Genomic DNA, 25,952 nt, shown 5'->3' with positions numbered 1-25,952 from the left:
CATCAGACCGTATTATTTGCTAAGGAAAATGTTCGTCCCCTATATACCATTCGCAAAATGTTAGACGTCTGTTTAGATCACCTTCTTGTACCCAAGCCCTTGACAAATTCTGTATTTAAACCAATGAATTATTTGTTGTTTTTTTTAATGAAATGCGTTGTTCAGTTTTTCGAGTTAAAACACCAGGGTTTTCGGTAATTGTCAATAAAACTTTGTTTAATTTTTTTGCACCGCTGTTTTTTTTTTCGAGAAAACACTAGCTGTTTAAAAACATTGGACTATCTGCGATTAGTTACTGACTTGCCGAATGTTCGTTTGTTTAATTGTCTCCTTTCCGGATACTTGTCAAGTACAGTCGCTCCTCCACACAGGGGTTTCTCTGACTCAAAATAAAACATGATAACAGCAAACTTTTCTGTATTTGAAAATCTTCCCTCCATTCTTTACAGACAAAGTTTTTTTCGCATAAGAAATCTTGTAGGTTTTTAATGTTTTCTACTAATTTCGTCTGCTAGATGGTTGTCTCTAATCTCAAAAATGTTCACAGTTTTCACAATAATAATTTAAAAAATAACCAAATTATAATTAAATCTTAACATAGCTGAATTCAGAATAGAAGAGGTTTTAGAACATGTTGTTAAACAGACAGATCCGTATGTGAAAAAACGAAGTTGATGATGCCTTCTGAAGGCCACACGTCGGAGCATAACACTGATAATGTGTTTTTCTCGTGGATTTAAAGTTGCTGTGAGAACATTTAGTGGGTTTTGCTCCAGCCTTCATTTAACACTAGAGAAGAATAATATTGAAATTCAGAAATTTTGGGGTTTTCCAATCAAACCAGAATCCGAAATTTTAATTAAAAATTTTAAAGCGTCATGTTCTAATTGCCAAACTTTTTCCCATTTAACCAACTCTGTATAAATTACTGTTCTTGGACACAGTATATAGAATATTGCAAATGTTGTCTACTGATGCTTCGATATTTTGCCCCATTTTTATGCCCTGATTTTTTTCGAGCCTTGTTTTGTAGAAAGTAAAGTGAACCAAATTACGAGTAAAGCATTGACGATCCACTTTCACCGCTTGTCCGATATTTCAATGCAGAAGGTTGCAACCAAAGCGAAGAGTCGAGCACTATAAGGATAAAACACAAAATGCAAAGTAATTTTCAATAGATTAGTATGAAACCAGGCCATTGGTCGACCTTTACTTGGATAAAACTGAATAATAAAAACTTGGCTAAAAACCTATTATAAGTACATGAACATGGTTGAGATCCCGATGATTACTTTTATTTTGTTATTCATTACGTTCATTTATTAAGGATTTTTATTTCACGGGAATTTGTAGAATCAAGTGACTAGATAACCACCAGAATTAACTGTTTCTTCCAGCATAGTCGGTAGCAATCAAGATTATCACTTTTAAATTCGGTTCCCACTAAAATCGTGTCAGGAAATACACGCTTATTCGCGATTAGAGGTTTGTTCTCGCAGTCTAATTCACAGTTCGGTACTGTATAATTCCTTTAAGACAGTTAAATCACAATCTTTTGGTTACATTTTATCCACACGGTGAAGTTGTTTGCAGGTCTCCATAAATCTTACAGTTAAAAAGTAGTCATTGTTCTGACCGTTACAACTTATAACAAAAACTGTAAAAGCACAATTTATTCATCCAGAAATGTTGACTTAACATGCTTCACACCTAATTTGGTAATAAAAATGGTACAGAAATCGCCGATGTATTTACATGTTTAAAAGATTAGCAAAATAAAGAATATAATGAAATGATCCACTTAGAGTAGAAAGACAATTAAAACGTATATAATTTAATCCGCATTTTTCGTCCAATCCGAAATCATCAGACTGAATTTCAATCATCTAGTGCTCCACTAAAAACCAGCTCGATAGCAGCTTGAAGATCGCCACCCGCTGCCATCAGAGCTCTTAAATTGAGCACTTCATTGTTTAATCCCAGTTCCCTCATCTGGCTTAAATATGCTCCATACCTAACAAGATAAAAATTGTGTGTGACCAAATAAATAACAAAGATTATAAAGTTATGGCTGCTCATTCACCGAGTGTGCACAAGTTTTTAGTTGACTGTTTTAGACTAGAAAGTATTTATCTTTCATTTTCTTTGAAAGTTTACTATGTAAGACAAACATTTCTCAACTGTGGTAGATAATAACTTTTCAAACTGGGGCGATATTCATAAATTCTGCAAATATTTTCTTATCGATTTAAATGTATTTTGCTTACCCGATTGTTGGTGTGAAAGCTTGTTGCAACATTTCATTAGTAATGCGTGCCGCACTGGATGACTCTGCTGCTGCTCCAGATGGTGCAGCTGTGACAGGAGCCGATGAGCCTGCAGATCTGGCAGCCGCAGCTGATGCAGCTTGAGCTAAAGCCGCAGCTAAATGAGCGGTAGTCGTGGGAGCCGATCGTGTAGCTGTAGTAGAAGCTGCAGCTTCAGCCGTTGCTTCAGCTAGAGCAGCCGCTAGATGAGCAGCCGTAATAGTTGCACCATCTGATGAAGGTCCGTCACCTTCCATTTCTTCATCATCATCGGATAGGGCGTCTAATGAATAAGAATGTCCAGTAGATGGTGGCGGTTGAAGAGTTGAAGTGGATGTCAGGGTAGTGCTTTTATGAAACTCGGTGACTATGTAACGTGCTGCCGCCAAAATGCATGGATGCCTTTCCCCTATCTAAGAACCATAGTCACATGTAGTAAGAACAAGTGTTTGATCTTAGGCTCCTTTACCTGTCGACATGTCTTTGGATCATCCATTTGCGTAAATAAATCGGGCTTTGAGATGAAGGCAATTGCAATTTCGTCTGATTCCAAACCAGGCACTGCAGCTATAACTTTATCCAATTCCGATGGATTTTCCAATCTCTAGATATAAACATTTCAGATATAAATACAGCTCATAAACACTACTAAATACGCACGTACATGAAGTGTACTCCTGTAGGAAGGCAGTGATTTAAAGTTCCGATAGCTGCTGACAAGTTCTTGAATATCGGACTCGGTAATTTTTGTCGGTTCTGAAATGTTGGCTTGCTTTACGTGTAGTTTTTCTGTGACATGAATAGTCACACCCGGGGTAATTCCATATGTTGATATTGGCTTGCCATCTTCCAAGTGCAAGCCGCAAAAGGTCAGTTCTATTAAGTTGAATAAAACAGGAAATGTATAAAGTTTGTTACATATAATTGCACTGGATATATACGCAGGTAGAAGAAAATTTTTGTACATGTGTGATTATTTTCTACATTGGCTTATTATACAGAATGTAATCTTAGTCTTAAATAGTTCTTCTGGGCTCTAAAAACGTATTTGCTGTGTATTTGAAAGGGACACTTTATACAGCGGGAATTTAAGATTCATTAAAATACAAGGCACGATATTTTTTAAAGCAAACTCCAAATGTTTCAGCTTAAAGTTAAATTTTGTAAAAATCCACCATTAGTGTTACATGCAAAGTATATCAACTTCTTATAAAAATTACGCTTTTATGGCATGTTCTTTACGTGTTTTGTGAGTAATCCCAACGAATCAGGACAAAAATGTATATCTACAAGCACACGTGAATAAAGAATAGGAAGTTCTATATTTGCGCAAATCTCAACCACTTTCTTTGTGTGCTAACTTAGGTAACCTTGAAACGACTAAAAGGAAAACTTGTTCCTTTCAGTAAAGCTAGGAACAAAAATCACAGAAAGAACCGAATTGTAATAAATCGCATACCACATGGACTATTCCCAAGTTCTTTGACTAAATGGAGCTTCAAGACTTCAACATTTGAATCTACATCCAAGTCATCCACTCTAATTCGGCGTAATTTGTCTTCGCTCCAAATGCCCAAGTACACATTTAAAGCCATGTTGTTGATTTCAGTATCACTTAAACAGTAGTATTTCGTTTTTAATACAAATATAGAGCTTTGCAGCTAGTATGACTGATTAATATATTGTTTACTTTGGAAATATTTGAGGTTAACTTAAATACCAACGTTGAAAGATGTTGACATTACAATATTATGAATACCGAGAAATAGAACCGAAGTTATTGCCTAATTTCTGTGACGTCATTGAATTTAAAAACCCATATAATGAAATCTAACGAAAAATTAACGAGGCTAAAAAAATGTTAATGACTACTGCTAAAGAAACAAAAAGGCCCGATTAAATAAACTATCCCTTGTGGGCAAAGAATTAAATTGTTAATTCAAATGAATACCACTAAATGGGAACATGCATGTAGGACATCGATAAATAAGAAAAACTCGAACTTGAGAAAATGATCAATTTAATAATTATACTTTATCGGAAATTTCATGTTAAAAACTGCCGTACAAAACACTTATGGAAATATTACAGCTGTATGTTAATTTTGCGCTGATGTTCACACAAAATTCCACAATAATTCTAAAAAAATAAAATACTTTTATTCATTGTTTACGCTTAAGCCTTAGATCAAATTTAATGCTTCTTGATAAAATACGACCTGCCATTAGGATTCATTATAGCGGTTCTATACGGAGATTCGAGACACCATTCATACCATACTTTCTCTACGGTTTCTTCGCGCCAGAACGACACTCTCACTATATCGCCGGCTTTTAAGTGCACTGGTGCTGACAGAGGAAAAAATATTGGAAACCACGATATCTGGAAAAAAAGTACATTTTCGCAAATCTCTTTGAATTAACTACACACTAGAAAAACGTCCCAATGATGAACTTTAAGTAATAAAACATATTAGCAACGTTAAACTTACCATATCTTGCGTATGTGTTTCTGGATTAGTGGACAACGTTACATCCCCATGAAGTACTGTCTCAAAGAAACCCGAAAATCCGGTCAAAACTGCCGCTTTCTTCACAGGAGGAAACTTAATTGATTTATATCTCTTATTGTCGGGATTTTCACCGCTTGTCGGAAAATTTGGATGGTCGAAAACAAACAGGGGTTCCGTTGGTGCAAGCTGATAAAAGTTAGCTAAATGCACCTAAAAATAATTAGAAATAAATAACGCTAGATTAATTGAATGGGGAAATAAATACATACCACATAGGGACATTCGTAGGACTGCTTTAAAGTTTTGTCTGGCATTCTATTATTTTTAATTTCATTGAAAATCTTTAAAGACTGCACGGGTGCAATAAACGATGTATATTGACATGGTATGGATATTCCCGTGTCTTTTTTCAAAAACCGTTGGGCACCGTCGAGGCATTCGGGCGATAGTTCATTATCTCCAAAAGATCCTAAAATTTAATAAAGTTTTACATAGGTAGTTTAATCAATTATTTGAGTCATCATACAATGCAAAGCTTTAATAAATATAACGTTTTCCTTTAAATTAATGAAACAGTCTATATTATTTACTTGCTTTTGAAAATTGTAAAAATAAACTCAAAGTTCAGTCTATAGAATACAATTCTTTATGAGCGTAAACAATTATAATAAGAAATTATGATCAATAAATGTTTAAATAGGAATTGAAAAAAGCTAAAACCCGGTAACAATTTTTGTACAGGGTGTCTCACTAAGACCGCTGTCAGTATTTGCGCTGTTCATATAGCAAAATGTATTAAAATACTTTGAAAAAAAGATTAATATGCCTTAAATAGCTTGCCATTGTTCAGGCTGTACCTTTTTTCAACATTTGAATAGAACATTCTCCATTTAATTAATTTCGCAAATTACTTTTATAATTTAAATGCACAATAGTCAGATTTTTGTGCAGTTTCAGTTTTGCTTGATACTTCTGACAACATCTTTTATACGTTCACTAGTCAATATTACTATCTACAAACTCAACAGATTGTACAAAAATTGCTATTAAGCAATAAGTCTTACCGAGTAGCTCAGATATTAAAACATCGGCAAGTTCTGGAGCCTGCCAGTTTCGCATATCTTGATTCACCAAAGTTACTTGCGAATTCCATTCAAATTTATTTCGATGTGCCAATGTATTCATTGCATACGGATTTTTTTCCACCGCGTATACTTTCACCTGAGAACATCCAATTATTGGTTCAATAAACTTTGGAGTTGTTATCGTAAAAACAAATTTTAGTCAAAGATATACTGTGAACTAAAACTTTGATTCTAAGAGATTTAAGTACCTTTTTCGACAAAATATTTGATACATTCAGGACCGCTTGCACCAAAGGACCTCTTCCAGCCCCAACCACCATTACCACTGGAATTCTGTTTTCCGACCATTGTTCTAAGACATTATGAAAAGCCTTTTGATACGTATCATACTTAGTTTGATCCTTTTCAAATACCTGGATAATTAAAGTAAATGTGATCAGTTGGTTTTGCAAGTCTTGATTAAATTGTTTACAACGACTCACCTCATATACCGGCGCCTCCAAATGCTCCGCAAGTGGCTGCAAGGGATTTTGCAAATAGTCTTCACATCTAAAATGTTATTTAAATATTAAGGCAATATGAATTTGAGCTTCGACTGAGTGTTTTAGAATGGTGACAAAAGTTTTCCGTCCATTTTTTTTATGAAATATCATATAAGCATTCCGTATTAATAATAATATAATTTCTAACCCTTGCACAAACTGGCTCATGGTATCGCACATATACAATTTCTTTCCTAAAAAGTTCATATACTTTACATAGAGACTGTGATCTCCAGCTTCCACATCTAAGTGAATGATGTATTGAACGTCTATCGACATGAATCTCTGCACAATATCTTGATGAACTTTCGGTAGAACCGGTTTTCCATATTGATTTATTAAGAAGAAAGATGCTTTCAATACTAAAGCTTTAATTGGTTCGCCAATCTAAACAACAAAATAAATTACTAATGAAGTTAAGTTTGAAGTGCAATGCATTACCCATCTATCCAATTCTTCAGAACTTGGAGCATTTTTAACATCAGGAATTTCAAGTACAAGTCCTATGCGTTTGTCATAATCGCAAAACGAACGAAAATCGTTCCACCAGTCCCAAGTATCATGCTCGATTTCACCTATTGGATCGGCTCGAGACGCATGTACCATCGGAATCTATAAATATAATATGAAAAGCATTCAAAACTGCGCCGATAAGGGCAGAAAAACAACGTACCTGAATCCACACTGAGTAGGTATAACCAGATACTAATTTATCATTAACGATTCTTGCTAACTGAGTATTTTTTGGTTTAGTGAGATACAATAGAATTGCGGGGACACCTAAATGCGAAGCAAAACCCAATTCTTTTTCTAAAATCGCTTTGTTGCTTCGCCTTACATCATCCACATCACTGTCGACATCAATATTGCGCGATAATTCAGCTGCAACAAAATATATCCGTGCTATCAGTACAGAGGATTGAAAGAAATGCTCTGTTGGTTCAATTAAAAAATACATGCTTAAAAGCACCATTTCGTTGTTTGCAATACCATTGCATTCGAATGTTACAATTGACTGCACACGAAATAATAATTAAATAGGGGAGAAGCTTGTATCTTGATTCATTCACATAATTTCAAATTTACCGTATAAACTGTAAGCAAACTGAGGTTGTTAGTTGATACGCCCTGTGGCCATATGTGAGTCGTCATACTTTTACGCACCCCCAAAAGTAAATATGTTAATGTGATTTAATTAATTTCTATTTTTTATGCAGTTTCTCTTTACAATGTTCGCATGTCTTGTGTAAAAATTGAGGATATAAACAGTAAAGTAATTAGTTTTTGCTTTAATAGTTTTGTACCATGAACCGAATAGGAAGTTTTGCCTTTCCTATTCGTATGTTTCAATTTTATAAATACGGATAATGCTGTTGAAAACACGTTTTCGGAAGCTGAAGAAAAAGTCTACTCTTCTCCTCAGTCAGATCTTTGCATTCGATTTTGGAGTAGGCCAAGGCAAAGGCAAATAATAAAAGTATTCCTGCCTCTTCAGAAAATAAATGTCTGCGTGGAAACCGGTGATAATTGGATTTTGTAAAACGCAGACACCAGCCTCAATAAGCGGAATGTTTCCAGATTTTCCGAGAAGGTTAAGCAGTTGTTAGAAAAATAGTGTTCACTGCTGATGAAATCTACAACTTAGATGTGATAGAAGAAAATATTGTGGTCTCTGATGGCGATTTTGGATTAGCGCCTGAATATAATTAGTAATAATTAATTACATTGAACACCATAGAAGGATACCAGTCCATACCCATAAAAGTAAAAGTATCCGATTCAACAATCAAAACAGGCAGGAAAAATTAATTCATTTCCATTCAGCCGAAAAACTCGTCCAAAATCCTTGTATGGTGTATCCAATACCCGAAGAGCTCTCAAAAGCAATAGTTTTGCCACTAGCAACAACATTGATATTGAACACTTAATGTTCAAGCTAGCACCCACAGACCGGCTGGGTTCTAGGAATGGCAAAAATGATACAAATCTTAGAGATTAATTTAGATCTCAAAAAGCACAATGTGGAAAAGCAGTTTTGATTTACAAATTATGCCTCAAATTACACTATTACTTGGTCCATAGGTGTATACTACGAGTTTGCACCTTGGACAAAATGCAAGTAATATAAAAAATTTGAACGAAAAATGAGCTACAAGTCAGCCAAGCGATCTTATCTTGAAACTTGAAAATGTGCAAAAACTAAGGTCTTAAAAACATCCGGATCAAAGTACAAGCTGCGCCCCTATTTGGTCATATGTGGAAAGTTTGTCCGCACTTTTTATTAAAACTGTATACTGCGAAAGAATAACCTAAAGTAAATGCTTATAATCACTTACCCACAATTAGCCTGCCCCATTCATTGGAAGTTAGCATTCTATCGGTCCATCCAATAACGTGTTGAGCGTCAGGACCACCAAACAGCTTAACAAAAGTTGGACATGTTAACTGTGTAACAATAAAATGAAACCCATACTCAAACGATTCTTGAATGGCGCCCTTAAGTGACTCTGGCCAGTTAGTGTACAGTCCACAGGACATACGCTTCCGTTTTTCTTCAGTTTGTTCTTGACCCTCCATTTCTGTATTAAGATTAGCATTATTTATGATGAGTTTACACTCATTTTGGCTTCTAAATATTGGCTTGCTTTAGTAATATTAAGTTTCTGAACTGAATGAGACAAAAACCTCAATAATGACAGATAGATTTTAGGTTCGTTATGCTGAGAATCGTTAATGTTTTCTTGTAATTTGTTAACTTTGCAATTGGCCTTTGTTTTCTCGAAATATACTTTGTAATCATCAGTCACAATGCACAAGTAACATCCACAACATTCTTCGAATTCAGAAGTGTGTTTTGAGAGAGTTTGAGTGTCTTTATTTTATTCATTTCTTACGCCCAAAGGGCATGTAGCTGCCAACGTTAGCACTAAGGTAACTTGGATTAAACGATCATATTTGCACATCAGAAATCCAACAAAACAGTTTGTTTTGCACCTTGTATCTGAAGGATGTACTTGAGTCACTTAGTTATATTACCATAAGTAAATATAACGATTAAATGAATATCGCAAATCCAATGAATTGAACTTCTATTACTATCATGTGAACAGCACCAATGTGTTTCACATGCAAAGCATAAATCTTCGTAAAGTATGCCTAGAAACAACTACTGACTATGATTTTATAGTAAAAAATTGGTACTTACTTGCCTAAGGGGATTCAAATCTCAGACTCAAGTGGTTGTGAATGAAAACTGCAATACTAGTTAATACCAAGAAACGGTTTTAGGCCTTAAATAAGTGAGTATCTCTGAACATTCACAGAACTATAAAACGATTAAAATCGAGCTCTAAATGAACTATTTTGCGAATAATCGTATAAATAAATATTCAAACCACAACATGCAGTTCCGGTTTAATTTAAGGTTAACACCACAAAATATCGAATGGAATAATAGGTCTATTAAGTTAGCCGCAGTTTGCTTAAGAGGAGGAGGAGGCTTGAGGAGTCTTGAAACTAATTTAATAAAAATAATAAACATTATATAAGGACTTTATCCCATAATGCCCATAACAATGTTATGATGTAATTTATTGAAGACTTATTCACAGACACTACAATTTAAAAATCTGCGGGCTAGAAGCAACCTAGCTTTGAGAAAATGTATATTCTATAAAAAGCACAACGGCAACCACGCATCCATGCAGACATTTCAACGTTACAACGTAGTTGTGGTTAATTTTTAAGTTGTGCTCCTCAAAACTTTAAATGTATAGCGGCGAATGCATCAAGTTTATCTTCCTTGGAGAGACTCTAAATTGGTCGTATCTTTAAACGTAATAGACGATTTGGAAAGTGATTGCTGCACTTATGTCTGGAATAGCAGTTACCAGTATCACAGAATCAGAAGGTATTGCTTTTAGATAAAATGTTCTATATCTTACTGAATGAGTAAGACTAATTAAATGCAGGTATTTATTTATTTCGGAATGAAACTGAAAACAATATCACATAAAACTCACATGTCGTCGAACCTAACCGATTAAAAATTGACAAAAAAAAATTTCCTTAATGAAAAGATAAAGAAAGCCAGAACAATCAAGTGTTGCGTCACATAATAAATCAAACAACTCAGGTTTCAAAAACCGTAATTTTATTTTGAACCTTTGTTAATTAATTTGCAAATTTTTTTTGCACAAACACTTGCATCAGAAACACAATTGTTCAGCAATTTATTACTACTGAACAGTAAAAAACGTAAATAATATACACTAAAAATAATCAATACCATTGTAGTTTATATATTTTGTACATGTAAAAATTCACAAGTAGCTTTTGCCTAAAAAGTATCAGAATATTTAATATAGGTGGTACTTCATTGCAACTCTAATTATACCAATAAAACACAAAAACTGCCTTCTAATTATATGTTATGTACATAAATAATATGAAAGTTAAACCATAAAAGAGTTGTTAAAAGATTGAAACGAAAGGTAATAGGTGCTCGAAACAAATCATACTGAGTTCCTTCCATTAAAACCAACTAATGTCCTACATTACTGCATATGTTGAAGTGCATGTCGCTCTGGGCCCAACTTTGATGGCTGTAGTTTGTTGTATTTGTACTTCGTAAAAAATAAATATATAGTACTTTATAAATTTTGCAAATGTTGAGGAATGCTCGATAAGTCCAATCCAGTTACACATATTTACAAGTACAAATCACCAGAATCAACATTTACTAAACAATTTTCATTTATCGTAAGTGTCCTCAGAAGTAGGAATAGTTCCAGTGTAAATGAAGGGCGCCTGCTGGTGACTGTATTTATTTTCTCTTCTGGAAGAAAAATAAATTCTATAAAAATACAGGTTCAAGTGGTACAATCACTAACAACTAATTGAACTGTATTTAAAAAATAACCGATTCTGATCATTTTAATTCTCGTTCACAAAATACACTTTAATAAATTATAGCGACCCAAACGACGCCCCACAGGTTATTACAGCTAGTGGATATTTAAGGGGTCCAAAGGGATTTGAAACTTTCATTTTGAATAAAAATTTCAAAATAAGCGTATTACAGATTAACCGAATAAAATAATTAAAAAATGAAACTGTAGTTAAAATTAGTTCCATTGTGAGTAGGCAACCCATTTGATAATACTTTGAAATAATCACATTCACTTTTTTCATGTAGCTACAAATTATCTTCTTCAAGCCTTTGCCTGTTTTCTAATATTGCCTTCGTCAAGCCTTATTTACGTTACAAAACTAGCGAGTCACAGCTTTTCCAAAAAACAAACTTTTTCCGAACTTATACGACAGTTTAGTACGATTTCCTGTGCATGTTTGACCTACATTTAATTACAAGGTGTTTTCAAATCAAATGTGAAATAGTTCAGGAGGAAGTTCTTGCGAGAAGGGAGTTTGGTATAAAGGGTTAGGTCGCAAGTGAATTTTAAAGGTGATCTGAGGTCAGATGATTTTTTTTAAACGAAAAAGTATAATTTTGGGGAAATGTTACTGTTTCTGATTGAACCTTTGAAAGCATGTTGATTCACTTTAGTGCTGCACTTCACTGCACACCAGATGAATCCAGATTTGCTTTGAATGTTGATATAAACTTAAACCAACATATTTTTTAATCTTTACCTGACTGCCCCAACCCTGCTGTTGACCGTACGGACCATAATTCCAGTTTTGTTGTCCATATCCCTGCTGACCTCCATAATTTCCTTGAGAGCCGTATCCGCCTTGGTTTGATCCATAACCAATTTGCGCGCCATATCCTTGATGGCTTCCTTGGTAGCCTGCAGATTTATTTATGCAAACATTAGCTAGGTTTATAATCAGAAAATTGTTTTTATACCTTGGTAATTTCCGTAGTTCGCTTGATTGCCGTATCGGCCACTATTATTATACCCGGATTGATTGCCCCCATATTTCCAAGCGGATTGTTGATTCGCAGTATTTGCATCGTTCCAAGCAGAATTGAAGCCCTGATACATCGAAGAATTCCAACCTATTGCAAGAAATATTTATTATTTACTTATGCACATAAGATGCAGTTTATAAATTTAAAGTTACCTCCTTGATGGCCGGAGCCCCAGTTATTGGAACCTCCAGCACTGTTTTGCCAGACACCCGCGTTGCGTGCGCCTTGATTACGAAGAGCCGATTGATTACGAACACCACCAAAACCAGAGTTGCGATTTTCCCGGTTTCGAGTTGCGTCTGGCAGCCTTGGGCCTGCAATATATACACAGTCGCATCAACGCCAAGGAAGTATTAATAGGAAAATTAATCATAAAAGAAATTGATTTAACGTAATTGATAAAATAGAGCTACCGTAGATACTAAACTCAATTCGGTTTTTTATCATTAAACACAAGAATTTCATCGGTATTATCCGAGTAAGAAATCCCTGTCCTTATTTAATTTTTTAATAATACAAGTCATAAATTGCATTACCTCTTGGATGGTGTCTCCATGGATTAATATGCGTTGGACGACTTGGTCTCAAATCCCTCCTGCCAGGATATGGGGCAGGCCTGTTAAAGCCGCCTCTTCCAGGTGGGTATCTTTCAAATCGACTTCCAGGAAAACCGCCTCTCCTATCACCAAGTCTAAAGCTTCTTTGTTGCGGCCCTTAAAAAATAACATTCATGTAATAAGAAGAGTATTTAATCGTTGGTATTGGATTACTTCTATTGTTTTGCCATCTTCGGAAATATCCCTTTTTACTGGCTTCCTCATTATAAGCCTTCACTTTTTTCCTTGCTTCTTCCTCGTCCAAATCCGTGAATATCATTTCATCAATCCACTCACATGTTTGGGGAATTTCCATTTGAGCTAAAAATTTTGAAAAATAAAATACGGCAACAGTCTCCATTTCAACGAAAGTATTGGGAAATAAGTTCAGTAATTACGTGGGTATTTTTGCATCAAAAACAAACGGCAATGCAAGTTTTTATGGATGGAGTTTTGCTTCAAAGCAAAACGTCGGGATGAAAAGGAAATTTGATTAGCCACGAAAAATAATCAAAAGACGACTCATTAATCACATAGAAACAGTTTAATAATTCAGTTAAATGATAAAAGTCAAAGTAAGTAAGAACGATGAATCTTTGATTAAAAGTTCCAAAGAAAAAAGTGATTTTGACCAGAAGACAACTACACAATCCCATTAGTTCCAAGGAAATTCTATAATGAAATCCACATTAGAAAAGAAATTAAATTCATCAATAATAAATTATATGAGAGTTTACGAGAATCTTAATTAGTACCAATAGACAATTTCTATATTGCATATTGCAAATGGTGTAATGAAAAATTGAACCAAACCAGAAATCCAGAGCTTTTCCAATAGAACGACATTATCAAGTCGCTAAACAATCTACTTGTCAATATTATAATTTTAGAACACGTAATATACAGAGTGATTCTTTATCAATGGGAAATTATAATTCTAACCGACAACAGTATCCGTCCAGTACGAAATAAAGGCAAATTTTCCGTAGATTGGCGTATACGGGTACGGGTAATATGTTTTGTTCGAAATTCGACAATATACTGGGAGATTCAACAATATAATTCAACGATAAAGGCGATTATTAAAGCGATATATTTTTTTTCATTTTTGTTATTTGTTACAAGAGAGAAGAAACTGCTCTCACCGAAGAGAAAAATCTAAAGGATCAAAGACCCTGTTTCTGAATGGCCAAGTATTCAATGATTAATTCACCAATTCTGACAAAACTTCCTCCACACGTAGGGCGATTACAATATAGTGGAACTCCACTGTGGATAAAAAAACATCTTCATTTTTAAATAAAGTGGGACTTCTTCCTGCAATTCGAGTAATTTGGGTTGTAAAAACGTAAGTGCAGTACGAACGTATAATGTACGATGTAAAAACGATCGAAAACAATTGGCTTTTATGCATCATCAAAGAATCGTGTTGAAAGTATCTTAGTTTCATTCCTTGTGGAGTCTCAAACTACCACAAATTATTATTTCACCAGCTGAACACTTTACGACGAATAAAAAATCGCCACGAATCGATAACTTTTAGTTTGCTATTTTACAGAAAATGGGCCAAATGTATACGCACCGAAAGACCTGAAGCAACAAATGTTGCACACGATTAAATTAAAAGATCCCGTTTCTCCTTGCCTCAAAATATTCTTATCGTAGAAAAAAATACGTGTATTGCAGGTCTTGAAAGATATCCAAGTTTTCGGTCACCCTAGGCTAAGTTTCTGCTGAAGCTAAATATTTTTTGAGATCGCTCTTTCACATTTTGAAGGAAGTGTTTCAAATTGAAAATCATGTTTCGTCTGAACGCTTCTTCAACTTTATAGTTTCTTATTAGTTTTCGGTCCGGGTATGTCTTTGCAAGGCCGCATATTATTTTTTTCGTAAATAAGTATCACATGTAGAACTTTACGAAATCGGTATTTTTTTTAACCGTAGTCATCATCATTAATTGGTTTAAGAGGCATAGTCGAGGTGCAGATTATTGCTTTTTTATTTCCTCGTAATATCAATAAATTGTTCTTTAAGGTGATGTTTTTCGACCACAAATCGAAATGCCGAAAAAGAACAAAAATTCTTAACTAATGAGAACATTATCGCATATTCTGATTCAGAATGAAATTATTTCGCGTTATTTACAGTAAAGTTATTAATCTCCCAGCCAGAATAAAAGGTATTTCTTCCCAACAATTGTACAAAACGGAAATTAAAAATTTGGTAATAGGTTTGGAACTCTATAGTTTAAGAGAGTTTTGTCCCGATGTGTGAAACTGTGAGCCCTTTTTGATGTCATTTCATTTTGTGTTTGCCCATGATTTGAAAAAAAGCAATATTATTATTATTTTTATTATTAATTGTAAATAGTGTTAAAGTCGGTCGTAACTGCCGCGTGTAAATAAAGTTAAGTAAGATTCGCAACGCAAGTATGCCGATTGACCATCGCATTTTCAAGAGCTAATATCTTCGAGAAATAAACTGATTTTTTAGTTCCGTACTCTCCAGATTTGAATCACTCTATATATAACAAGAGATGCGTACTTTAAGTGCGATTCTGTTCATTCAAAGTCAACATGCGAAATTTTTTTAAAGTTAGCAACATTATTTTCCCATGAATTGGTTTGAATAGTCGGGGCAATTTGAATAAATTGATGATCCAAGTTCTCCAACTCAAAACGCCTAATAATGCAAAACTATGACTTTTTAACCACAAATAGGAATCGTTGCAAACCCTGAGAATTCTTTCACTGATAAGACTGGAATTTGCTTTTAAGAAAAAGTTAACTTTTAAATGAGACAATACACATCCATTCAAAATTCAGTTTAGGATCGGACAATAAAAAATGGTTATGATCAACATAAAAACAAAATAAAATACGAACAGAGCTAAACACAGATAATAGAAAATATAGTCACTCAATTAGTTCAGAATTATTGCCATGGATTTACTTATATTAGTTGAATCGAGCCGTCAGCCACCAATCAATCGTAAGCAATCTCTAAAAAAGAAAAAAAAAACTTGGCATAATGTAAAATAGGCTATGAAAGTAAGCACTCATTTAAATTGACAAAATATAGTCAAAAATTTGACATGGCAATAATTTTGAAGATTAAACTTTATCGGTTAGATACCTTTAAGATCATACATGGTGCTTTCGGGTACTATTTTACCAAAGTCGTTCTGCTGGTCCTTTTGTCTACGGGCGTGCTCATCGTCCTCGCAAACTACTATAACAGCCTTTCTCTTGAAACCCTCGAAGGAGCGCAGTTTGCGCCGCTGTGCGTTCGGGAACAAGTTCGTCTGCCACAAGACGCTCAGAATTTAATTATCGCCGACACAACGCGTCTTTTATTAAAGTACTTTGAGTGCATCAGATGAAAGTAATGTTGAGAGCGGGCGCATTGCAGTTTTAAAGCGAGTTCGACACGGTTATGGGAATAATTAGTTTCTATACATAAAATCTGCCACATCCGTTTAAAATATTAAGTTATATATATATTGAAAGGTCTCTACCCTCCATATTAAAAACCACAATTTTGCGGAGAAAGTCAATGTGTACAACCTACAGCTAAAATTATGTCATACTTACGACTTCATATGCATTTTTACTTGACGAACATCGTCAGTAGATATCTTTTAAAGCAACTAATGGTTAATACCTACAATGACTGCTCTTTTTTTGTATGGTAAGACTGATCCCGAATTATATACAGTTGTGGTCAACCCCTGCAGGGCTATATGAGGACTCCTACAAAAATACTAACAAAAAAGTCAATATATTTATTTGTAATGGAAAACACGACCTATTTAATGACTAGAAAATATCCGTAGACTTCAGCTTCATATAAGATGTTCACGACTGTTTTAGATATAACGCGAAAATAATCGTGCAACGTTCTAGTTCGTAAACATTGCGTTGTTTTATTTTATATTATGCGATTTTATATATTAGTGGACTGTATTTTCATTTATCTGATCCTCTCAATGCTGACGCTATAATTCAGTCTGTTTTTCTATGATCAATTTGGATTTTATAATAAAAAAGAATGACAGAAATATTATTGGGAGCGTTACGCACAATGTTCTTTATCGCACTAGCTGCCGAATGGTTCCTTCCCGCCATCCAAGCATACTGTCACACGTTCAAGTATATTTACCAAAACCGAATAGTATTATTTATTTTATCGTTAAAGTATTGTGCATTGATTCACAGTGTCTGCGAATTTCGTATCATTTTTCAATATTTCCAGTGACTTCTTGAATTTCAGATGCTCTACTGTTTTTATGAGCAAGAGCAAAACATTAATAATTCATTCACTTCGTTTTGTCACTAATACGCGAAGTCAAATGACTTCTGTTGTTTTACTGAATATTTTACTGTTCACATTAGATATGAATTTTTGGTCAACTTCATCATAAATGAATTAATCGACAATATCAAGTAAATCATATGTGATTTATTTTCAATTGGATCGCTCATCAAGAAATCGTAAAACTATAGCTGTGAGCCAACAGAATATCTAGTAAATTAAATAGTCATGTAATCCAAAAAACCTTTCGCCACGTGATGAAGCTATAAAAGCTCAGGATTAAACTTTCCACTGGAAACAGCTAATAAAGGAGATTCTTCTAACTCCAAATTTCATTTGTCATGACTACGTAACATTCATTTTTTTATTTAAAAAAATATCGAACATTTAAAATGTATGTTTCGAATAGCCAAATACTAATGCACGACTCGTGCGGAGTCATTACCTAAATTAAATAGATGATCATCTTTCTTAATGCATCACCGGGACTATCTCCAAGACTACTGCGTAGCCATAATTACCTAAATAAACAAAATCAAGTCATGATCAAAATATACATGTTAGTAACCGGTCTTATCTCATCAACTCAACTGCAATGCTACCGCCAAAACATTTTCCATCCGACACGAATGTGGCAGATCTACCCTTACAGACTAACGCACACTTCTATGTGCTTAAATAGAATTCAAAGTGTAACTTGGCAGTATGAATAACATGGTCTTATAAATTAGCTGCAAATCCTTGCAAATGTCTTCATTAAAACTAGTAGTTTTTTGTATGGTACAACCTTTGCTCGTTGGCTTGTATGTGCGACTTCATTTTTGTACCGTACAATAGTTTGAAGGTGATCAGCTCCACTGGCTTGATCAGGTGGGACGTAAAATATGGTTACTTAAATTTTAGTACCCATGTTAACTGCCACAACAAAATTTTGAAAACCTACCTGTTTTCACTTAAAGTTTACGAATTCCTAGCAAGCATCAAGTTCACTATTAGACTGATGACGAACTATAGTGAAAGTCATGAAGTAAGGACGAAGTTCTTGTACTCGCTTATCATAGAAAGCAATATGCAATTGCCGGTTTTGGCGTCAATTTAAGACCAATGTCGCCTAACTAATACTATAATACTATATAATACGTAATACTATCAGCGGACACCCAATCAATGAAAATCTGGAGGATTGTGGTCGGACCCGACAGACTATAAATATGGTCTGTCCGACGTAATTTCTTCCAAACGAACCTGATATTGCTAAATTCATATTCAAATTGACCAGTCCGCTTTTTTACCGCGATTAAAATACATGGTTGAATAATTTTCTTATGAAACATCAACGAACACTCACCCGTTTGCGATTATGTTCACAATATTTATAGCCCGACTGAAATCTGGATAATTGTGATCCCGTGAGAATCTGGTCCAATTGTGGGCCAAGTTTCAACTTTATCTTGAAAATTGCCGTCAGAATCTTGTTCACACTGGCACAGAATTTCTTAAATCCTAAATCGATTGGTTTCGATAGAACATTTTGTTATCGAGATCCGGTACTGCTTCTTGCATTGATGCCTTTCGTAATATAACAAAAGGGTACTTGGAACGACTTAATCCTGATATTTCCCATAAGAACAAAGTTACATGTGCACATTTTTTTCGATATTTAGCCTTCTCAAGTAGGTTCTAGGATTTTAAATCGTCTCGTATAAGTAAAAATTCACGTTTTAAATATGTTGAACTATCTCTTGTAAAACGTGCAGTTTCTTCTTATAACACTCGTAAATTGTTTTATTGAATGCTTAATTTTAAATTCTATTAATTTGTTCAAACTACGCGCTAGCCGGTTAATAGGATAAGCGCCTTTTTAGTTTTCTAGGACAGTATAAATGTGCCATTTATAATATGATGCACATTACATTCAGATTTGCTTGTATAGTTGTTTGCCAGTGCGTATTTTCCTAAAAAATATTTTTTTTAATGTCCCCGAACAATTGAACGAGCGCATTGCAGTAAGCCGTGGGAAAATCAACACATTCTCAATTTTTTCACCTACAAATTGCCATGTTGTACGTTGAAAATTATTTGCAATGTCAATGTTTTCTAATAATTATTTGATGTCTTTCATATCATTTTTTAACATAAAATTTGATACGCTTTCGAACGCCATAAGATGTAAATGAAACAAGTAATGAACATTCAAGTCTTAAAATTGTAAAAAATGATGCTTACTAGGAATTGAATCCCTCGACGTTCTCGCAACGACTAAAATTAAAACTATACCTTAAAATAAGCACCGCTTTCTCGTCCTGTACAGCTGAAAATGTTGATACTCACCAGAACTATTGGTTTGAAATACTTAGCATTAAACCTAAAGACTAGACTTACCATTACCCAAGTTGTAATGCTATAAAAGGTTACCTGATCTATAATATAGTTCCGTCGTCGCAGAGATCCTTTGTCAGTTAGCAGATTTAGACATTTTTGCGCCCGATCTACCAGTATCTTCCAGGAACCGTTAAAACGCGATTTTAGCGTCTGACCATCCACCTTCGAAAAGGAAACGATAATTTAATTACGTTGGATTACCTAATTGGCACTTGTATATTTACCGTCATTCTATCAAACAATGCATTATTTCCAATTATTGTGTATTTTTTATCCGGATTTGACTCAAGATAATTTTTCACCCAATGCGTTTTTCCAGATCCAGGCAATCCAATCATAAGAATAACCTAATAAACACAATGAATATTTTAGACAGCGAAATATTACAGAAAATAAATAGTTTGCTTTTTTCAATGTACACATTATGAGCGTACTTCTAATATCTTTATTTTACGAATTGCTGCGCGGATCAGATGGTAAGAACACTAAAAGTGGGAAAAAAATATAAATACCTCACACTCTTCCCGTTTGTCAGGCCTTTTTGGTCCAGACACTTTATCCTGCACATCTTGTAGAAATTCATAATCCTTTAATTCCTCCGGATGTGGAAACCATGGTGTCTCATTAGCTCCGAAATTAAGCTCATATGCGTAATTTCTACATAGAACATGCGGAAATAAAGCCAAGTCTTCCGGAAATTCTGACCTAGGGACCGTGATAGCGGTGGGTTGTGCGATACCATTGACAGTAAATGTGATAATTGCGTTCTCGTTATCAATACTCTGAAATAAAACTCAATCAGAATCGATTAAAATATTGATAGAAATTGGCATACCAAGTAAGCGCCGACCACGTCGCCAATTCCAAAGGTGCTTCCGTATTCTTGATAATCATTGTTAGTGACAAATCTTCCAGTGGATTCATATGCGAATGAATGTGGCGCTTCGCCCAATTGCAAAGATGTGCCGGCCAAAGAAAATCCGACACGAAAGTAATGGGACGGTATGGGTTCGAATTTAGTGACTTCGGAGGCTGCCTGCTCTACCTGTGCTACTTCGTCTTTACTTTCTTCTGTCTAAATTGCCATTGCAGATATTAGAAATTACATAAATGGAAAAATATCATTATGCTTGAACTGAATTATTTTATTATCAAAAAGTTACCTTTTCAGCATCTTTTGAAACTTCGTCAGATGGTTCCGCAGTTTCCGACTTCAGATCGTTATTGGACGTTTCTTCTTTAGTCTCGTTGCAGTCCCCGTTTTGCTCCTTTTCATCCTTGCTCTAGAAATAATCAAGATACACAATTACTAAATATATATTGAAAGAGTGAATGAAATTAATGTTAAATATCCAAAAATATCTAAAATTCTTACCAGTTCCTCTGTTTGTGTATCATCGGGAACATCTTCTTTTGGCTTGTCTTCTTCTTGTTTTTCTGTGTCATTTTTAGTATCCGTTAATTTTGGTTGGTCCTTGTCCTTGCGGCGATCGATCTTATATTTATCCTTAACTACTGACTTATCAAGCATTTTCTCGGTCATGTCATCCCACTTAAGTTCTTCGGTAATTTTAACCTCGAAGCAAATCTGTAAAGTAAGTTTAGTTATAAATGTTTATATGCTACAAATAACATGCAAAATTAACTGCCTCTAATGCGTTAAAACTCGTAAAATTAGGAGGCAATCAAAGAAATTTAGTTAAGTAACTAGTTATTATTATTTCCTAACCTTTCCTGAAGAAATCCCGTGAGTGGCTCGGGCCCCAGCCCAAATGTATCCAAAGCAACCGTCATTCAACGGTTTGGCTGACAAGAATGTCTCTTTGTCAATGTTAAGATGCAAGTCAGAGTCAACTGAAATTAAAGGCCCATTAAGGAAATATTTTTTTTACATGAAATTAGTACTTTTCACTTACACCAACTTAACTGAGGCTTTTCATAATCAATTTCCGGTTCATCTTCTTTGATGGGTATCTTCAAAGCTTCCACAATTGGAGGTGATTTTACTTCTGGTTTTGACGAAGATTGATCAAGGGGTTTCTCCGGAGATTTGACTGGGGAATCCTCCCTACGCTTCTTCTCAATGGACTCAACATCTTCATCATCGTCTTCGCGTTTTCTCTTTTCACCTCTTGTCTCAGTTTCCATCGCCACGCTCTCTTCCACAACCTCCTGATCATCAACCTTATCAAAATTAATCTGATTATTAAGAATAGATGCAGGTGAAAATAACTTCTAATATTAGAGAGATGTGAACAAATGCAAAGTGGAATTAACAAGCTTACATTTTCCGGTTGCTGATCTGTCGAAGTTTCAACCTGTATAGCCGTTGCAAGTGGTGCAGGTGTTTGGGGTTCCAACTATTAAGCAATGTGATGTATCAATATGTTATTCAAATTCGGAGTTTTTTATTTGTTCCAACAACAGTTTCGTACCGACCAATGATGTTTAATCGGGTTGAATTCCGGTTGAAACCACGCTTCAACCGGATTATAGTTTTCTCATCGAATTGAAAGCGTACGTTGAGTACAAATTTTATATTAGTGATACAGATTGCCCTGTAACCTACCTTGACAACTTTTTCTGGAGTTTTGCTAACTTCTTTGACATTTTGTGTAATTGGCAAGGGAGTCTGCAGTTCCACCTAATAAGTAAGTTATTCGTCACAATCGGCATACGATCTAATTCAAAGAAGTTTTGAGGTATTGTGTTTGTTGTTAATATTACTGCCAGTAACTGTTTAAATATTTCAGAAGTAGTTTCAAATTCTTCATACAATGTGTTAATTAATGTTCTTATACAGAATTCGATGCAAATAAAATCTACCAACCTACCTTTATATCCTTCTCTGGAGTTATAAGTTCTTCACTTTTAATGACTGGTTCAATTACAGATTTTTCCGGAGTTGCTACTGGTGTTTTCACAGTTGTCGTGGGAGTATCTTTAAGGGGTGTCTTTTTTGGAGTTTTGGGATCTTTTAACGGTTCTACTTTAACCGTCAGCTCATGTTGAATACTATCAGTAATTTCTGACGGATCCGTTTTTATGGGTTTACCTGGAAATTTACATTCGACAATTTACGCACAAACCTATGTGGTTTCTAAGATTTCTAATTAGCTCAGTTAATATAATCCGAAACATAGGAATTCAAACAGAGCCACAGTTCAAACCGAGAAGGCCACTTTGGTTTGCATTATAGATTTGATGCAAAAACTGCATTTCCCGGATGGTTAATAATTGGATAAATGTTCGCCTGTGGTGGACAGTTATCGAGTCCTATATCGGTTTTTAAATTTATCAAACCACGTAGCACTCGCTTTAAAATTTATGTGATCGTAAGTTTGATCTTAAATTGATGATTGATGAAAAATTGATTTGCACGTTAAAATCTGCAGGATTTGCGTTGTGGTAACCCACTTCAAACTTGTAATTTTCGCGCGTGATTTAAGGCAAGAAAATAAACACAATACGAATTATAAATAAATAATTATAAATGAAGATGTATTGTATTAAATACAGTGAAAATATACCTACTTCGTATTAATCTTGAAACTTTTACTTTTTGTAGGTTGTTGTTTTTAACTTATGCTGTAAACATTTTGGTGTCTTTATTTCACATTTTATCTCTACTATTTGAGTAATTTATTTTGCTAATAATTGGGTTTGAGATACCTGGAATTATAAGGTTTCCATTTATTCAAGTTGAGTGACGATAATCTTTCCTATTTTAGAATAATTGAACAAAATGATTTGTGAGACAAAATCCAACAAAATTTTGAATGTTTCACAGTCCATAAGAAGATAATTTTTAATTTAGTGCATGCGCATAATTATTTGTACTTGCACTTTGCGAGAAGGGAAATTCCCTTTAAGTATTGGATTAGTTTAGTTAGAATTCAACGCATCTTAAAATTTAAGCGTCCAAATCGCGAGTTCAACTACCGTTGGTTGCGCTGCGAAACGTCAAATTACTCGTTGTCGAGTGACAGTTGAGACTTGTTTATTTATTGGAGTTCGTGACATTTATAATGATGTTATCAACTCCAATAAATAAACAAGTCTCAACTGTCACGCGACGATTAATTTGACGTTGCGCAGCGCCACCATAGGTAGTTGAACTCGCGAATACTATTCCATTTACATGTAACGTTCTATGTAGTCTGGCAATGCTGCACAAAGTTTAGCATAAATATGGATCTTATTAGTTTATAAATATTTTCTAGCATGATTCTATGGTCGGTCCGCATTTTTTTCACACTGAAACTACTTTACTTTAAGTGTACTTTAAGGGAAAATGAAAAGGAACGCGAAACATGGCTGCATGTGAAATAATAAAAGCAGGGAACTAAAATAGAGAGCAATTACTATTTACGGTATACCATATTTACTTATTGTAAATATTGCGTAATTGCTACAAATAAATAGGAAAAGTTTGTGGGTGATTGTTGACAATGCTGTTTGTATTAATGTATCACAATGCCAATTTTAATTGTGTCGATGATTCTCCAAACCGGCATGAGGTAACAACAGATAATCAACATTTAACCGTCAATAAAACACTGTATCTAGTAAATTACGGGAGCTTAATAACATAGAAAGTGTATACGGCGCTAGAACCAACCTTTCCCAGCTTCAGCATCCAAAGCCTCTTTCAAGCGTTTTACAAGCACCGCCTTATTTCCTTTCGTATCCAAACATCTTTGCTGCAATTCTTTGCGTAAATCAACAACCTTGAGTTTCTCCGGATCCATGATTTCGACAATTCACACAAAAACACAAACTTTTCTGATAAATTCACTTACAAAACAAAAATAGCTGTCAAGCCACGCGCAATTAGCAACTTTTACAAATGGCGTCTCCAGAAAATATCCCCCGTTAGAATGGTAAATAAATTGGGCTAAGTTGATGTGCTCCTTGGACGCGGGGCACCGCTAGATGGGGCATCTGTTGTATCTGACCGAGTGAAGGTGAACACTGCGTGTCGAGATTTTTTCCTGTCTGCTAAATGTGATTAAATATAGCTTATTTAGTCTTTGTCACATTTAATTATTTTTTTATAAAACTTCGTTATAATTATTACAAAATGTTTTTCAGCAGGTTTTAAACTTGAAAATGAGAAGTAACAAAAAATTATTTACTTTGTAGAATAGCATAGTTGCCGGATGTGCAATAAAGTATGGCGTTTGATTTTGGCAAGTACCACAAAAGTTCGAATCGCAAATTCCTCTCATAATCATCATTTTTGAAATGCTGAGAGCATATGCTGGCGGAGGCAACATTAATGGTGTCCGCACGACAACAAGCATTCTCCCATAGCTTGCTTAAAATACAGTCTTTTGAAAATCTATGAAACTTTATTTCCAGAAATTTAGCTCTCGTATTACTATTGCAACCGTAAACTGCACACCGCATTTTTTATTTTTCTGAACCTACACTTAAAAGTAGCAAGCATTCTACATTACACTTTCCAACTACCAAACGCAAAATGATCAGTTGTTGGTCTACAAAATTCCCAAACACTCCCAAAACTCATTCACCCTTAGCTGGGATTGCTTTGGCTCTACCCGATTTTACGAATGACACTCTGGCAACACAGCAAGCTAAAACGCTGATAATCAGATATTTTGTAACGACTTTTTTATGGTATTTTTCTTCGCAATAAGCCCAAATCAGGTCTCAAACCCGATTTTGAAAGCATCGAGCTATACAAAACTGCAAACCATATCCTCATATAACTTTCCACTTTTGAACTATTGCGTTTTAAATTCAATGAAAATCTGTTTAGGTTAAATGCATTTTAAATGGGATTAGCTGTTCACTTTACCAAAGTGCTAACCAGTGACGTCATGTGCGCACGAAATTCCAGTTTTCGACGGATGAATATCCTTTCCTGTATTCGTATATATTGTATCATGAGTGAAAATTGCAAAAAATGTGGTTGTAACTGATTTCGTGATAATGTATTTGATCAGAGACAAGTACTTGTCTCTTTGTCGAGTTTTACGCGCGTCACCGTCAGGGGCGCTAAACGTATATTCAAAATTTAACATTTTAGTTTCAATTCTAAGGGGAGATGTTCTGTGGGCGTCTCGCGTTAAATGTGACAGAAAACCGAAGTTAAAGAGTGAAAATGGGATTAAAAATCTGTCAAAAGCTATTCGGCGCTTATTTCAGTGGCTGCATCGCAAATTAAGTTCGAATTCGCGCCCCCCACACTGCAGAAAACTTCTTTACCGGTTATATAAGACAAATTTTGTGAAAAAATGTAATTCACTCTAGA

The 25,952-nt window shown here is 34.7% G+C and overlaps 3 protein-coding genes across 4 annotated transcripts; all 3 read right to left on the bottom strand.

Moving 5' to 3' along the window:
• Positions 1–1,655: 1,655 nt before the first annotated feature.
• Positions 1,656–4,045, bottom strand: LOC109533206 (ubiquitin-like protein 7). Its single transcript, XM_019898465.2, has 5 exons — positions 3,766–4,045; positions 2,971–3,182; positions 2,776–2,910; positions 2,268–2,719; positions 1,656–2,014 (listed from the first exon to the last, which is right to left on the bottom strand). The coding sequence occupies exons 1-5, from the start codon at positions 3,899–3,901 to the stop codon at positions 1,879–1,881; spliced, it is 1,071 nt and encodes a 356-aa protein (XP_019754024.1). The 5' UTR covers positions 3,902–4,045; the 3' UTR covers positions 1,656–1,878.
• A 264-nt stretch (positions 4,046–4,309) lies between these two features.
• On the bottom strand, positions 4,310–9,893 carry LOC109533205 (protein arginine N-methyltransferase 5). Of its 2 annotated transcripts, XM_019898464.2 has the most exons (11): positions 9,651–9,893; positions 8,782–9,024; positions 7,119–7,327; positions 6,887–7,057; positions 6,594–6,832; positions 6,386–6,452; positions 6,152–6,316; positions 5,883–6,039; positions 5,088–5,287; positions 4,798–5,028; positions 4,310–4,688 (listed from the first exon to the last, which is right to left on the bottom strand). In XM_019898464.2, the coding sequence occupies exons 2-11, from the start codon at positions 9,020–9,022 to the stop codon at positions 4,500–4,502; spliced, it is 1,869 nt and encodes a 622-aa protein (XP_019754023.1). In that variant the 5' UTR covers positions 9,023–9,024; positions 9,651–9,893; the 3' UTR covers positions 4,310–4,499. The 2 variants fall into 2 exon arrangements, with proteins under 2 accessions (XP_019754023.1, XP_048524986.1); XM_048669029.1 differs by lacking the exon at positions 9,651–9,893 and having other exon boundaries at positions 8,782–9,385.
• An 830-nt stretch (positions 9,894–10,723) lies between these two features.
• Positions 10,724–24,550, bottom strand: LOC109533204 (heterogeneous nuclear ribonucleoprotein U-like protein 2). Its single transcript, XM_019898463.2, has 19 exons — positions 24,294–24,550; positions 22,507–22,727; positions 22,242–22,316; positions 21,958–22,032; positions 21,589–21,856; positions 21,402–21,526; positions 21,048–21,260; positions 20,836–20,955; positions 20,508–20,747; positions 20,185–20,454; positions 19,897–20,019; positions 19,706–19,834; positions 16,112–16,280; positions 13,151–13,297; positions 12,917–13,093; positions 12,533–12,694; positions 12,315–12,467; positions 12,098–12,255; positions 10,724–11,282 (listed from the first exon to the last, which is right to left on the bottom strand). The coding sequence occupies exons 1-19, from the start codon at positions 24,421–24,423 to the stop codon at positions 11,271–11,273; spliced, it is 2,967 nt and encodes a 988-aa protein (XP_019754022.1). The 5' UTR covers positions 24,424–24,550; the 3' UTR covers positions 10,724–11,270.
• Positions 24,551–25,952: the final 1,402 nt, after the last annotated feature.

This window comes from Dendroctonus ponderosae, unplaced genomic scaffold (genome assembly GCF_020466585.1).
Source record: "Dendroctonus ponderosae isolate FM_Combo_2020 unplaced genomic scaffold, Dpon_F_20191213v2 Dpon_F_20191213_8, whole genome shotgun sequence".
NCBI classification, from domain to species: Eukaryota; Metazoa; Arthropoda; class Insecta; order Coleoptera; family Curculionidae; genus Dendroctonus; species Dendroctonus ponderosae.
The sequence above is the reverse complement of the archived record's forward strand: the minus strand, read 5'-3'. Positions and strand labels throughout refer to the sequence as shown.